Genomic DNA, 14,993 nt, shown 5'->3' on the forward strand with positions numbered 1-14,993 from the left:
AATATAATTTAGGGGAATAGAAAAGTAATGTTGTGTACAATTTGTTAAGATCTTTTTTCTTCCGTAGTGTTTGTATTTGTTTCTGTGTTTTTCTTCTTTTGTTGTTTGTATTTAATATTAGATGTCAGTCAATTTGTTGTTTGATTAGATTAATATCTTGTTTGGTAAATAACTTTAATAAATTATTCAATTCAATGTGACTTATTTCATTAGTTCTTTGACATTTCACCAGTCATCAAAATTTTTTCTTTAATATATATAATTGGATGTTTGGTGGTGGTGGACGTTAGTTTGTCAGGAAGTTCTGTTTGACTTATGTTTCGTATTAGTAGTTAGAACTTCTCACCAGGGTATACTTGGAATCTGACATGAACTGATACTCCTTATGCAATTAGAACGTGCGTGGCCTAGCATTGAGACAGCCCTGTTAAACTGTTTGGGCTGTTGTAGTGGACACAACTCACAAGATTGCCTGTAAGTAGTATGTTGCAGAACGTGGCCTCGAAGTTGTCGGATGGAGTGAATGGTTTTAGTACAGTGAAGGCACGGCGTTGGCAGAACACTTGAAGGTCAGATTAGAAAACTGCAGATTCCAGAACAAATTAAAAAATACACACGGATTATTGAAGGCTATGTATGTGTATTATGTAAATACCTTGTCACTTCTCACAATACATAAACATTCTTTGAGCTTATTGCCTTCTTGTACACAGTGACTGACCACCTCCTGTAAGAATATTGCAATTACGGTTGCTAGTGGGTACATTAAAATTTGGTCTATTTAATTTGATTAACAATAAGCACTTTATAAGGGTAATAATATTCGTTACTACCCGATTATCAATTAGTGTAAATGTAGATGTAACTGTCAAATTGTCTTTTTCATAATTTAAATTACGAAATGACCTTATCTATACCGCCAATGAAAGCCGGAAAAAACTGTACATCTATTTCATCGTAGTATGAGAATCATCAGCAAATTTATTGAAGTTAAACATATACACCATGAGGTGCCGGTTTACTGGTTTATAGGTTAAGTAATATCTTGTGAAACTGAAGATCCTGGTGTTGGTTCCTTTTGGTGAAATCATGGATTTGAAATTCTGAGGATTTTAACACTAAAATGAAATAGCAACTGTCCAGTATTTCCTGGCTTCCAATATTGGTTTAACTAAGATCAATTCGTGACTATGAAAATTATGTAATCTACACATACTCCTCTATACTTAATTGTCTTTTTATTATATGTTGCATCAAAGATACCGTTTTTATCATGTCGCAGTTGTATGTTCTCCATTTTTCTTTAGTTTACATTTTCACAAGGTTCTTACTGACTGTTACTATTCTGTCCGTATATTCAACTGTGTGATAATCGTATACAAATGGATTGTATTACTTCATAGTCATTTATTTAAAACAAAATTGCATTATTCTTTTTACTAATATTGTTGTATTTTATTTTCAGAGAGGAGAGTGAAACTATACTTGAACTCAAAGGACTTACTCCAACTGGTATGCTTCCATTAGGAGCATTAGCCGGTGGTCGAGAAGCTATCAAAGGTAAATATAGTTGTAATTTTGTTATTTATTGTTTTATTGGAATTATTATTATTATTTGGTGTTATCTACTACTTTACAGCAATTAGTCACTGTCTAAATCATTATGTTTTTCCAGCTCTCAGATATATTACCGTTTGGCATTTTACGTCCCTACTCAGTTTGTTGCGGTATTTGTTTCATTTATCTGTACACATGTACAAAGTGTAGCTTCAAGCCGTACGTACATTAACCTACTAGGTTGTTACAGGTAATTGACAGGAACCCTTATTTGACGTAGGTTTGGTACTTGCCAAAAAGAAGAACTTGTGGTCTGAAAGAATTGGTACTTCACGTGAGATTCGAATCTGTATTATTTGCACACTTGGTTAATGAATAAAATTAACGTAAAGCTAATAAATTAGTAGTTATTTAGCACTGGGTCATACTTTAATTCTCACTGTTGAATTCGTGAGTCGATCTAAGATAGATCATCATTGAAAACCTGGAAGGACTGGACGCCATTTTGTCTTATAACTCATCAGTGCTCATCCACGACCCTACATGCGGAATCGAACCCACGACCATCAATCTTCCAAAGTTAATGGAGGGTAACTGCCTCATATCTGACTGAATTGTTCTCCATCTGTTATGACTTCGTTTTACAACTTCGGGAATTACACCTTCAAATAATCTTATATGTATTGTTTCATTCCCTTAGCAATTAAGCTTATATATATATATATATATATATCCGGATAGTAGTTAATAGATTTTTTTCGGGCTGTTTTATTGATCCAATTAGATTAAATCCCTAAACGAGGATTTTGTTCATTTATTTATAATCTAGTTCAGTTTGTTCTATTTTGTGTCATTCTGTTCCTCTGTTTTTAACATTTGTGTATAAGTGTTTGTGTGCATGTGTGTTTGGATCGGGATTTATGTTTGAATTGTCGCTACCATTGTCTGAAAACCTGTAGAGAAGATGCCATACGGCGCTCGATGTTTACAGATAGTTAGTTAGTTAGGTTGGTAGATATAAACGTAACGCGGGGGAAAGACAAACAATTATAACAATAACACCAGGAATAACAAAGATAATAACAACGACAAAACGCGAAACAATCGTGGCTTTTGATGTTTGTGTTTTGTTTTACTTTAATATATGTTACTTCATGGTAAATTGATTAAAACTTGTTATATTCTGTTCCTGATCAACAATGTGTTATACACTTTCATTGTTATTAAAAAGGACAGACGAATAAATAGACAAATAAATAAACAACAATCGATTGATAAATGTGATAATTTAAACCACGTTTTATCATATTTGAATGGCATGTATTCAATCCCTGGTGGGATCATAGATGCCTACTCTTGCGGAATCTCATACTGGAACCTTGAGCGAGACCAACCTCTAGTGAATACAGCCCATAAAAATACATAATTTTTTATGGAAGTAATGAGGAATGAAGAAGGGCAGAATTTTTAAGAAGATAGGAACAGATAGTGTTCAGAAGGAAAGAACAAAGTTAATCCTGTCTTTTTTACATTCACGCCTTTCTTTTTAAATAATTTAAGCATTAATGTCTAATTTGTTTCACTATTGTACTTTGTATGTATTCTTCTCCTTCTTATTGATTTTTCCCAATCATGATGTATATCATTATTGATTGACCGTTGAGTAGTGACTAATGTCACGTTTGTCTGGTTCTTTTGATTGCTGGTAAAATCCTATCGACCTAGTTGCAGTGTGATCACCTTCAGTCTAAGTGACTTGAAATCACGCGCACTATTTCTTGATATTAACCTATTGATTTATTTTGAACACGTAAGTAGTAGCACAAAAGAGAAACCAAATATATATGTGTCGCAAAATAGTCATCATCCTGGAGCCCATGTAGATCACTGAATTGTAATCAGGGTCTTCCAACTCCTCGAGGTAGATCTTCCGTACCCATCCTGCAAAATGGTGCATGGAGGACAACTGGCAGATGCATTTCAAGTGAGGACAGGAGTCAGACAAGGGTGCTCACTTTCCCTCTTTCCCTTTCTGCTGGTGGTTGACTGAATTATAAAGACCTCGATATCTGAGTGGGAAGCACGGAATACAATGAACAGCTTGTATAGAGCTAGACGATTTGGACTTCGTAAAAGATTTAGTCTTTCTATCCCATACACACGAACAAATGCAGGTGAAGCCAACTGCTGTGGTAGAAACCTCTGCATCATTAGACCTCGACATACACAAAGGATAAAGCATGATCCTGAAATACAACACAGAGAACACCAGCCCAATCACACTTGATAAGGAAGCTCTGGAAGAGGTGGAATCTTTCATCATCGATGAACGAGGAGGATCCGATGCAGAGGATATAAGTATTTCTAAACAATTTTGTATGGAAGATATTGAATATACATTGGCCGGATACCATTAGCAACAGCCTACTGTGGAAGAGAACAAACTAACTTCTGGCTGAAGAAGAAGTTAGGAAAAGACGTTAGAAGTGGAGAAGACACACATTGAGGCAATCACCAAACTGCACCACGAAGTAAGCCCTAGCTTGTAATCTTGAAGGGAAACGGAGAAGAGGAAGACCAAAGAACACACTGAGTCGGGAATTGGAAGCAGATATGAAAAAAATGAATAGCAACTGAAAAGAACTGGGAAGGATAGAGCTAGATGGAGAATGTTAGTGGGCGGTTTATGCTCTTCCACTAGGGGTAACAGAAGTAATTAGGTAAGCAACCCTGTTAAAGCCCCCGTTGGACATTCGCTCAATTTTGTAAATAACACCCTTGCTACGAAAAGGCAATGAGTAAAGCTTCCACGACATTAGCTATATATGCGTGGCCATATAAAAGCATCTCGATAGGAAGAGCAGACCATCCCCACCCTTGACCGTACCAGGATATTTGGAGTCTGTGACATTAGTTGTTTGGAGGTAGTCGTTTTGAAACTTTATTTGACGTAAGTTTCGTGCTAGTCGAGGCTCATCAGTGTGGCTTACTTGCAAACGGTGTTAAAATTTGCCTTATTTATCACTTCAAAGTTAAGTGATTTTCTTACGTGAAATTGCGAATATACTTACTGAATTATACGAATCATTTTGCCACAAGCTCTATCGATACTAATCATGATAATAACTACAGATTGAGATACGCTCACAGTTTCAAAAGCAGGATGTAAAGTCAAAACACTCAATCCTTACTGTATTACGAATACATTTTCATATGTGATCCCAGAGTCAATAATTTTATGAAGAAATGTCAAAAAAAGCCCATAAACACCTAAAATACGTCTGAATAATCAGTACCTGTAAGAGTAAACTCGATAAATAAATATATTTCTGTTAGTTCCTATACTGATATAAAAAAAAAGTAGAAACGATTACATTTTCAAGCATTAAAAAAATCTCTACATTGATGTACAGCTTCAGTCACATTACTGATCTTTGTTCATTGTCAATAGTCCGAAATTCGTACAATCTTTTTTAAAGTTATATGAATTAGATTCATATTTCAATGTTTTTGTTTTAGATTTTACTCTTCAACCTACTTATTTTCATTTGGACAGAGTCATATAACTTATCTTGTAAATATTAATGATGATAATGAATGAAAAATCATTAATGTTTAATTCACTACTAAATTGTCTACGTAATTGTCATATAATAGAAATATATTTATTCATTACATATCCAAGATTAATACATTTGATATCTGAATAAATGAAAATTCTGTTGTTTTTCTCTCTCTCACTCTCTCTCTATCTTTGTACATTCAATCATGAACTGTGTCGTTCTTCCATTCATGTTATTACTCTGATTACTTTTTGTTTTCTCGTTCTTTTCTCATTTTCTTCTTCTGACAGTAAGAATTGTACTTCCAATCCTTAATACATACTACTTATATCTGTCTGTATAAGTATCACACACAATACAATAAATATGGAGTGTACGTGTACATGAGTGTGTGTGTGTGGTCTACTTTGAATATTTACTTATTTGTTTATTTATTTGCTGTTCTCTTTCCTATTCTTCTTCTTCTTCCTATTCCACGCATATTATCCTTATGCTTTTTATTGATCTAATAATTAAATCATCAGAGAGTCAATTGTTTCTAAGTTCAAGTGCAGTGTATGTATGTATTGATGCATATATATATGTATGTGTATCAATGTGTAAACATGTTATATACTAAGAAGTTATACATTATCAATGTAACCAATTTTTTGACATTATAATACATCCACTTCTATTTATTATCAATTATGATAGATTTGTCCTAGTGACCGAACTGTTGGTTTTTTACTCCCTTCTCTTTCCTCTTTTCTGCTTTTCTTTATCTTTAATTATCTTAATGACTGTTACATAAATGTCGTAATGTGCTAGAACATATATATCAGTGCGCATCCACGACCGCACTCATTGGGGATCGAATCCAAAACCGTCAAGTTTTGCAGCTTCCACTTAACCTTCAGATCATTGAGGTGGTAACTGGTGGCGTATACTTCTAACTTCAGTTAGTTCTAGATATTACACATTTGACATAGTTAAACTCCAATGATCACACCTTAGTAATACTTCAAGAAATATTTCTTGAAGTTAGTTTTTAGTTAGCACATAATGATTCATATTGTTTGCATAAAACATCTAATAGTTTTCAGATCGTCTTCGTTACCAACTGACATAAGTCGGTAAATCATTATAAGTCAGGAAAGACCAAACAATAGTTTCATCCTACATCGATATCAATAAACAGCTGTATAGCATGAAAAGTGAACATGTTTCAGTCAGTTCAGTTATCGATCGACCGACCAACTGAGTGGTTTTTGAATTACCTACGCAAATAATCCCCTGATAATGTAATCTGTTTATAGTAAATTTCATAACTAAATTGTAGAATACAATCTACAAACGAAATGTACACTTTGTTTAACCGTGGCTGTGTCGTTCTGTCGTGGGACTCCTCAGTAGTGCACATCCACGACCGATCGCGGGATTCGAACTCGGGGCCTTCAGTCTAGCACGCGAACGCTTAAACACTAACGCCATTAGATGCCGGCTCAGTGTTCCAGTAGGTTAAGCGTTCGTGCGCAAGACTGAAGGCTTTGGGTTCGAGTCTCGCGAGTGGGATCATGGAAACGCACAGCTGAGAGGTCCCACAATGGGACGAAACGGCCGTCTAGTGCTTCCAGGTTTCCAACGGTGGTCTGACATCAATGGGTTCATGATCTCAATAGAAAATAAAATTGATCTATGAGTAACTACTAAATGAAGACCCCTTCCCATCGGTTGAAGAGAAAAGTTTTTTTAAAAAATTCATTGTTTTGTACAAATTCTTTCTAAAATGTCAACGAATGATCAACTACAATTGAATTATTTTTTAATACAAGTGATGGGAAACACTTTGAAATCTTTATATTAGTAAGTATTCTACAAATTAATAACAATATAAAAAATCACTTTATAGTTTAGATTACGTGCTGATTTCAGTTTGACTACCATTGAAAATCAAGAAGTATTGAAAGATAGATTTCATACTAATACAGGACTAATTTCAATCAATTCTTAATATTACTTTATTATTATTATTATTATTATCATCCATTTTCATTAATGCGAGAGTTCGTTATCTCACTAACTATATGCTTAAATTCCATTAATCAAAACTTTTTTTGTTAGATCTCCATCAATCACTTCTTGCAAATAGTCACTAGTAAATGATAAAATAATCAGTTCTATACTACAACTAAATGTCTCTGTACAATGCTTGTTTATTTAATCTAAATTAGTTCATAATGTGAAACTTCAAATTCAACATTCTTGACACACAACACAATAGATATTTTCTCTATGGAGAATAATTCACTACTTGCGCCATTTATTTCTAGTTTGTATTTATTTTACATAGCGTTTTACAGAATAAATGAATATTGTTAGATAGATAGATGGATAAGTTGTTTAAGTTGGTTAACTAATTAATTCTCGTTTGTTTGTTTGTTTTAGAAAGTAAACAGTTGAAACTTCTTTTTCCCTTCAAAGTACTGTCTGTCTACTTTTCTTTTTATTAAAAGAAATGGTTGTTGATCATCATGATTCTAGATTTTATTTGTTCCTAAGAATTTTTTTTTAATATTAAGGTCAGATGAGATAGATAAATTGAATATGTAATGTAAACGTAATTATATACACAAATAGATGGAAATGAATGAAGATTAATCTAATCCCTTTATGTACTTTCTGTCTTTCTTTTTTTTTTCTCTCTCTCTCTCTTTCTCATAGAACATATTGATCATATTATCATATTAATTTCATTTTTTGTCAATGTTTTAAGGAGAGAAATAGAGATTAGCCTAGTGGAAAATCATTTTCCCCTTGAAATGAATATATATATATATATATATATATATATATATATATATATATATATTATATACATGCTTTCACAAGCTTGTTAAATTGTTCCAATCTCACTGACCAGATAAACAGACTGACCTATTGATTGTGCAGTATTATTATTATTATTATTATTATTATTATTATTATTATTCATATTTAATCAAATATCAGGACACATGGTTCAATCGTATAATCAAATGTTTTAATTGAATCTATTGTAACACTGGGTGGAAATTTTTACTCTTTCCATTTCTATAGGATCAGTGATTGCAACATGTCACTATTAGTATGTAAGACATGTTTATAAATTTATGTTTAGTTAATGAAAAGCGTTAAAATCTATGGATTCCAATTAATGTATATAACTTGAAACTTCTGAAGAAAATGTTCTACTTTTGGTAGAAATAAAGTGAAATCAAAAGGTATCTTATGCAAATTAGAAGTTTTCTATAATATCTACCTATAATACCTATAATAATAATTCGAAATAGTATGGTAAAGATGCACAAAATTACTTTGGCCAATTAATGGTCTCGGCATCTTTTAAGGAAATATCTAGAAAGTAACTCATTATGGTAATTTTTAATAGTTGAGATCATGAGTCAATTGAAGCTGTATCACCATGGAAAACCTGGAAGTACGAAACGGTCGTCCAGTGCTTCCAGGTTTTCCATGGTGATCTAGCTTCAATTGACTCATGAAAAACAACTCATTATGCTTTACTGTAATCGGATTGGATAATTATCAGTCATTTTCAACGGATTACTGAATTTCGAGGCTATCTGTAGCCTTACAAATACCCCTTATTTTCTGTATATAACTCAACCTTGGGAGTAAAGTTTCATTCATATCTCTGCTTTCTGTTCCCATTTGAGGTTAAAATGTGGTAGATTGTGAAAGTTTACTATTTAACTAGAAAGTCATTATCTTGACCGTTCAATTTATCAAATGCTTTAACTCTTAGGAACAATAAGTAAAAACATTAATAAAACTTTTTCATCCTATCTATTCGTACTTTTGTTGTTGTTGCTTGGATCTGTTAATCATGAGTTATATGTGACTTCGATTATTGATTTTAATAACAGGTTAGATTAATTACTTAAAGTTTAAGTCATGTGGATAACTGAAGTAAAATCGATATAACTGTTTTATGGACAGTGATTTTTTTTTCTTTATTATCGGTAAATTGACTGAACTGGAAAATGAAAAAAACATTGGATTCATTATTTCAGCGAATTTTATGTACGTATTTCTGTAGTTTTCAACAGTTCACTAAGTTGGATATCAAATTAGTGATGAAATCTGTATTATTCCACTTGGAGTAATTTTCACATAAACGGTCTATTCTAATTTAATTTGTTGTTTTATTTTAATAATCTCTGTCCTCTTGTTACCTTATCAAAATCTATATAAGGGGCTCAATTATTTTGGATAAAAAAAAATTCCGTTACTTATCCGCTGGTGATTTTTTAAAAAGAAACCAAGTATTTACGCCATTCAATGTCACCTTAGTAGGCTCCATATTAGAACTCAGTGTCCTGGGTTCGATCTTCAATAGTTTGAATCGTGTATGGACACTGCTCAGATGTTACTATAAAGAAGGAGTTTATTGATAATATACATAATGACAGAGATGGGGCTACCCTGGAAGTTTTCTTAAACGTGTACACGTATATGGGGGAAAAATGAGTTAGAGATCTTAAGCACTCATAAGAAACCCCCTATTCTTAAAACTAAAATTCAACGTGGATGTGGTTAGTAATGTCTTGCACGACAAATTAATAAAAGCAGTTTATTAGGATATCCTGAGAGGCTGATTTCGCATTGACATTTTGTAGTAAATAAGTGAAATCTACTCAAACAAAGAATAAATTACCCGAGTTTCGCTCTTCGATATGCATTTACGTATCCCTCTGTTCTTGAAGAGAAAGCTATATTGACCGTACTATCATGTAACTTATTTAACGAACGAGTGAACACTTTTCATTTAGGTTTCTAAAGGGCTAGAAAAGGACAATACGCGGCTACTTCTTTAGAAACCTAGTTGACAGTCATCGTATGGTAGATAAAGCCAAATAATTTCGAATGATCTATTGTATACTTTCGTCATTTCCTAATGGGCTTCGATCCTGTCTCCTAAAAATATTGCGTTACTTGGTTTGATCTTTCCATATAAATATTCAATTATATAAAAGTAAATTCTGATTGTGATCTTATTGATAAACATTATTGTTCACTTATATGTATTGTTCTAATTTTCACAATCGTGATCCTTAACATCTATATATTCTTTTTGCATCATAGCTGTTTCTGGAACATGGACACCACATAAAATTCAATGTTTTGAAGAAGCAAAAGCATTTGACAAAGTCAATGAACGAATGCCACCACATTTAGATATGAATTCTAAACGATGTTGGCCATATTCTTCCACAACATCAATGAATACAAATGATGAACAAGAAATTAAATTGTCTGATTCACATATTATCATTAGTCGTGACCCAATTGTAGACGATGATAATGATTCTCTACTTACAGTTAGCTCACAAAAATCAATGCCAAAACCACCATCGATTTGTGAAGAACACTCATCTGATGACGATAATGTTGGTGATGATGATACTGAAGTCAAAAATGATAGAAGAAAGCTCAGACAACAAATCGATACTGTTAACGATCTCAAATCAACAAAATTAACTAATCAACTTGATACAATCAACACATCAAATGATCCCAAGCAGTCGACTAGTTCTGCTGATTCAACAAAATCAAATAAAAATGATTTAAGCAATACTACTAAAACTCCTAGTACTACTACTATTGGTGGTAGTAGTAGTAGTAGCAGTAGTTCAACATTACAAAGTAGAACAATTATAAGGACAATAACACCTAATAAATCGAAAAATGACAACCTATAATCATCAGTGCTTCCGTAGGAACATTCAATCTATCCATGTCTATTATGACTTGATCTGAAAATTCGTATTTTACAACTAACTAACTAAGCTAATAATCAAATAGATATATAATCTATAAATATACATATATTTAGATATTATGCAATTCATTTCATTCATTTTTCTTTGTGGTTGGTTGTGTTGTTGTCTTTTTCCCTTTGGTCAGTTGTTGTTACTGTTGTTTGTCCGTTTAATAATCATAGTGACTTTTCTCTTTGTTTCTTTCCTCATTTGTGTTGGACTCTCTCTCCTTCTCGATTACTTTGTGTACATTTCCTCTACGTGTATTTTTGGGATGGGGGTTTTAAATTTCAACATAAAATCATCAGTATGATAGTATTACATGTTTGCCACCGCTCTTCACTCCTAGCTGAATGATATTTGAAAATGGATATTCACGTGGAAACATAGTGACATTATAGTCATAGTGTGTGGATGATTGATTAACCAAATACACTGTAAATATATACTACATTCTTGGTAAAAATAATAGTAATGTGTGCACTTATATCAAAAGAAATTTATACTTATATATTGAGGACCAAAAACTATTCAATTTATGTTCTGATAAGCAGTGAAATTATACATAGAACATACGAAGACGCGGTCAAATAAACCTTTTTAGATTTTGCTCTCTATTTCTTACAAGCTTCGTTACTTTTTCTATTTATCTACCTTTCTCCGATCTTATAGTTGGTTATTCTCTCTTTCTTTCTCGCGCACACGCGGTATTCGACCTGTCAACTGTTATTTTCTTTTTAAGGTAGATAGCTATTTGAATAATCAGCAAATTTATATTCTATGAGAATAATAATGAAGTGCTCATTTATTGTCTCTTTGTTTGCCTGTTGTGTCCGCTTTTCTCTGCCCCATGTGTGCGCCTGGGTATGTGTCTTGTTCGCCGTCAAATTTGGCGTGGAACTTCCGTTTTTTTTTTGTAATTAATGCGTTTTCTTCCATTTTTAACATGATTCTTGTCGCTTGCTTTTTTTCTCCTAAATTTCTAAACAAAATTAGATTTTTTGTTTGGTCTTGTTTATTATTTCTACACATGCACATTTGATAATAATAATAATAATATCCATCTTACAAAATCATGGTCTACATGAATGCAAAACGTGAATTGCACAGTAACTAAGCAAAAAATCCAAACTAAACAAAGAATGTAAAAGAAGTACACATGATTCACTTATTTTTCATGTTTAAAATGTATTTTTAAATTTTACAAAATTGGTAATTGGGCGGGGGGTGGAGGGTAAAAGTTGCTATTGAATTATTATTTTCTTAAAATTTGGGATATACAGGAATATTGTGTTTACTATTGTTTTAATTGTTGTTGGCGATCAATATTTTGTTCAATTTTATTTTTGTGTCTATCATTGATTGGCTTACTTTTGTTTTGATAACATATTGACGATAATAATGATTATCCGTATCCTCAATTCGATCAGTATTAATTAAAATGCATATGGTAACAGTTTCCAAGTGTTCCTGTTTAGTCACCTTTCATTTCTGATTTGTATATGAATGTATGTTTTCCCTAATCTTTTTGTTCGATTACTTTTTCAAGCTATTTAATTAGATAGACTAAAATCGGATTTATGAATCGTTCATTTCTTTATGTATTCACTTTAATTCTCAATCTACTTTTTTTTTGAAATGTTTTCTTCTGTTATGTTACTATGTTCATTGTTTATGTTTTAAATTACTGACACTCAAGTTGTCAATGGATTTTTAACATATTTCCATGTACATCCAGGTTGGCAAGTATCTTCTGTTTTCCTTGATGTGTACAGTGTCATTTATACTGTTTAAATGAAAATTCACATGACTCACTTGTCTTTTTGTATGTATGTGTATATGCTAATGTGAACGTATATAGATTTGCTTTTGCTTTTCCCGTTAACCACAATCATGGTTTGTTTTCTTCATTATTATGCTCTTAGTGTCCAACTCTCATCATGACCTATTGTCTTCAGTTTTTGCATACTTGTTGTCACTGGATATATACTACCGGTTAATGAGGTTGGTGATGTTTTTTTCCTCTCGATCTCTCTCTTTCTTTCTGTGTATCTTTGTGAGTATCATCAAATGTATAGGATAACATTGTGATTCAAATTAGAATTATCTTTTATTTTCTTTGTTACACAATGTAATGTAAGCATAATGATGATAACAACAACTATGAATGTATGACTCAATAAATTCTCCAGTTTTTTTCATGCTATTTATTCATATTAATTGATACTGATACTAATAATTGCTCTATTTTACTCATTTACATCTTTAATTTATCTCCCATTTCCTCAATATCATTACTATTTGTTTATTTTCTGGTCAATTGTTTTACAAGTGACATATTGATAACATAAACTAAACAAAGAACTAACATACACATACAGAAAGAAAGATCAAAATGAAATTCGATATGATAACAGAATGAAACTGGCATAAAGTTTATACATATATAAAGTAATGAAGAACGATGCATTATTATTAACCTTTTTTTTCTAGTATACAACTACTTGTTACTACATATATATGTAATTGAACTTGTATATGATCAGATTAACTTTTGTCTCGTTTTTATTGTTTACAGTCCTTGATTTGTTCGATTTTTTTTTTTACTCTGTCGAATTTGACTAATATCTACACATCAGTACTAGTTACATCCTACATCCGCCATCCCTAATCACCTCCAATATTGTTAATATCAACTAAATATTTCCTCACCTGTGACCGTGTAGTTCTTTTTTTTTTATTCTACTACTTTATATTCAATAGAAGGGAACTGGTTACACAATCGTCCCTTGTAAGTAGGTGTACGTGTGTGTGTGTGCGTGTGTTTGTATCGGGTTTTGATATTTCACTTTTGTCGAGATTAGTCAATAAAGTTTCCTAATAAAATACTTCATAAATATATTTTACTATATTGTCCTTTTTTTTCCTTCAACATGTACCGCATCTGATCGTAGCTTCCAATTCGTTTGGTGACACATCATTTTTCTACTTTGTTCCATTTTGTGTTTTCTGTATCATCTTTCGATTATACTAAAACTACAATTACTGCTGTTCTCTTGCTGATAAATCAAAATTACAAATGAGTACTTTTTTTTTAAAAGAAATTTTGTGCTCATCTGTTTACTCTGTTTTTAGTAAATGAAACATCTATCAACTGGTAATATGATTGGTGTTTTTTTTTTCTTTTGTCTACTTTTCATATACACAGAGATGATGATTTACCTAACTGGTTTGCTTTCTCACATATGGTCTTTTTCCCTCTATTCCAGAAATCATTTTTTAAAAAAAATATTATTACAATTACCGTTTGGATTTGCCAGGTGTTTTTCCTTGTCTTCACAACCACCTCCTTATTGTTGTTCGCCTTGAATTCGTTTTACGTTTTCCTTTTGAATTACAGTTCACCTTCGGTTGAATTTTAATAATAAAAATGTAATATTACTAGTTGTTTTCCAAACATTACTCACTTGCATACATATACTCATGTAGATGTAGATGTGTGTGTGTGTGTGTGTGGGTGCATGTGTGGATACTTACCTCAACAAATAAATAAATGAATTTTTGGATTTATAGACAAATTGAGTTATTTTCTATTTCTTTGACCGGCTAACTAATTCTATGGTGTATTGTAGTGTTCATACCGGAAAGATTATTTCCATTTTTATCATTAATAGTTTTAGGACTCAAACAAAATTGATCATTTAAGATCTTGTGTTAGTTTGATTACAAATAGTAATTATTGAGTGCTGTTGTTAGGCAGTAAACTATTAGAAGTCACCAGTAATTGGTGCAAAGCTATTTTATCCTAGTTCAATACGCTTAAACAATGTATGCACATATATATCCAAAGTGTATAGAATTCAAGTCTAATGTTTAGAACTATACTTTTCAACCATTGAATCATAATCTAACTTTCAACATTTCTAAACATTGGATGATAATTCTTGGATAATCGATTCACTGAAAGCGCTTTCACGTTTTACAACGTTGTAAACATTATCTACAAAAATCTGGACATATTCCTATATCAAATACCAGATGCCGAATTCCTTATCAAATATATTAGTTTTTG

General features: G+C 32.0%; 1 protein-coding gene across 1 annotated transcript in view; it reads left to right on the forward strand.

The window, feature by feature from the left end:
- CANA14F (Serine/threonine-protein phosphatase 2B catalytic subunit 3) overlaps positions 1 to 14,499 on the forward strand; it is a 90,902-nt gene extending 76,403 nt beyond the window's left edge. Inside the window, exons 11-12 of the mRNA XM_051216761.1 lie at positions 1,466 to 1,560; positions 10,245 to 14,499. Of these exons, the coding sequence (XP_051065370.1) occupies positions 1,466 to 1,560; positions 10,245 to 10,861 (712 nt within the window). The 3' untranslated portion in view covers positions 10,862 to 14,499. The remainder of the gene's footprint in view (positions 1 to 1,465; positions 1,561 to 10,244) is intronic.
- The last annotated feature ends 494 nt before the right edge of the window (positions 14,500 to 14,993 follow it).

Source organism: Schistosoma haematobium, chromosome 6 (assembly GCF_000699445.3).
Source record: "Schistosoma haematobium chromosome 6, whole genome shotgun sequence".
In the NCBI taxonomy this organism is placed as follows: domain Eukaryota; kingdom Metazoa; phylum Platyhelminthes; class Trematoda; order Strigeidida; family Schistosomatidae; genus Schistosoma; species Schistosoma haematobium.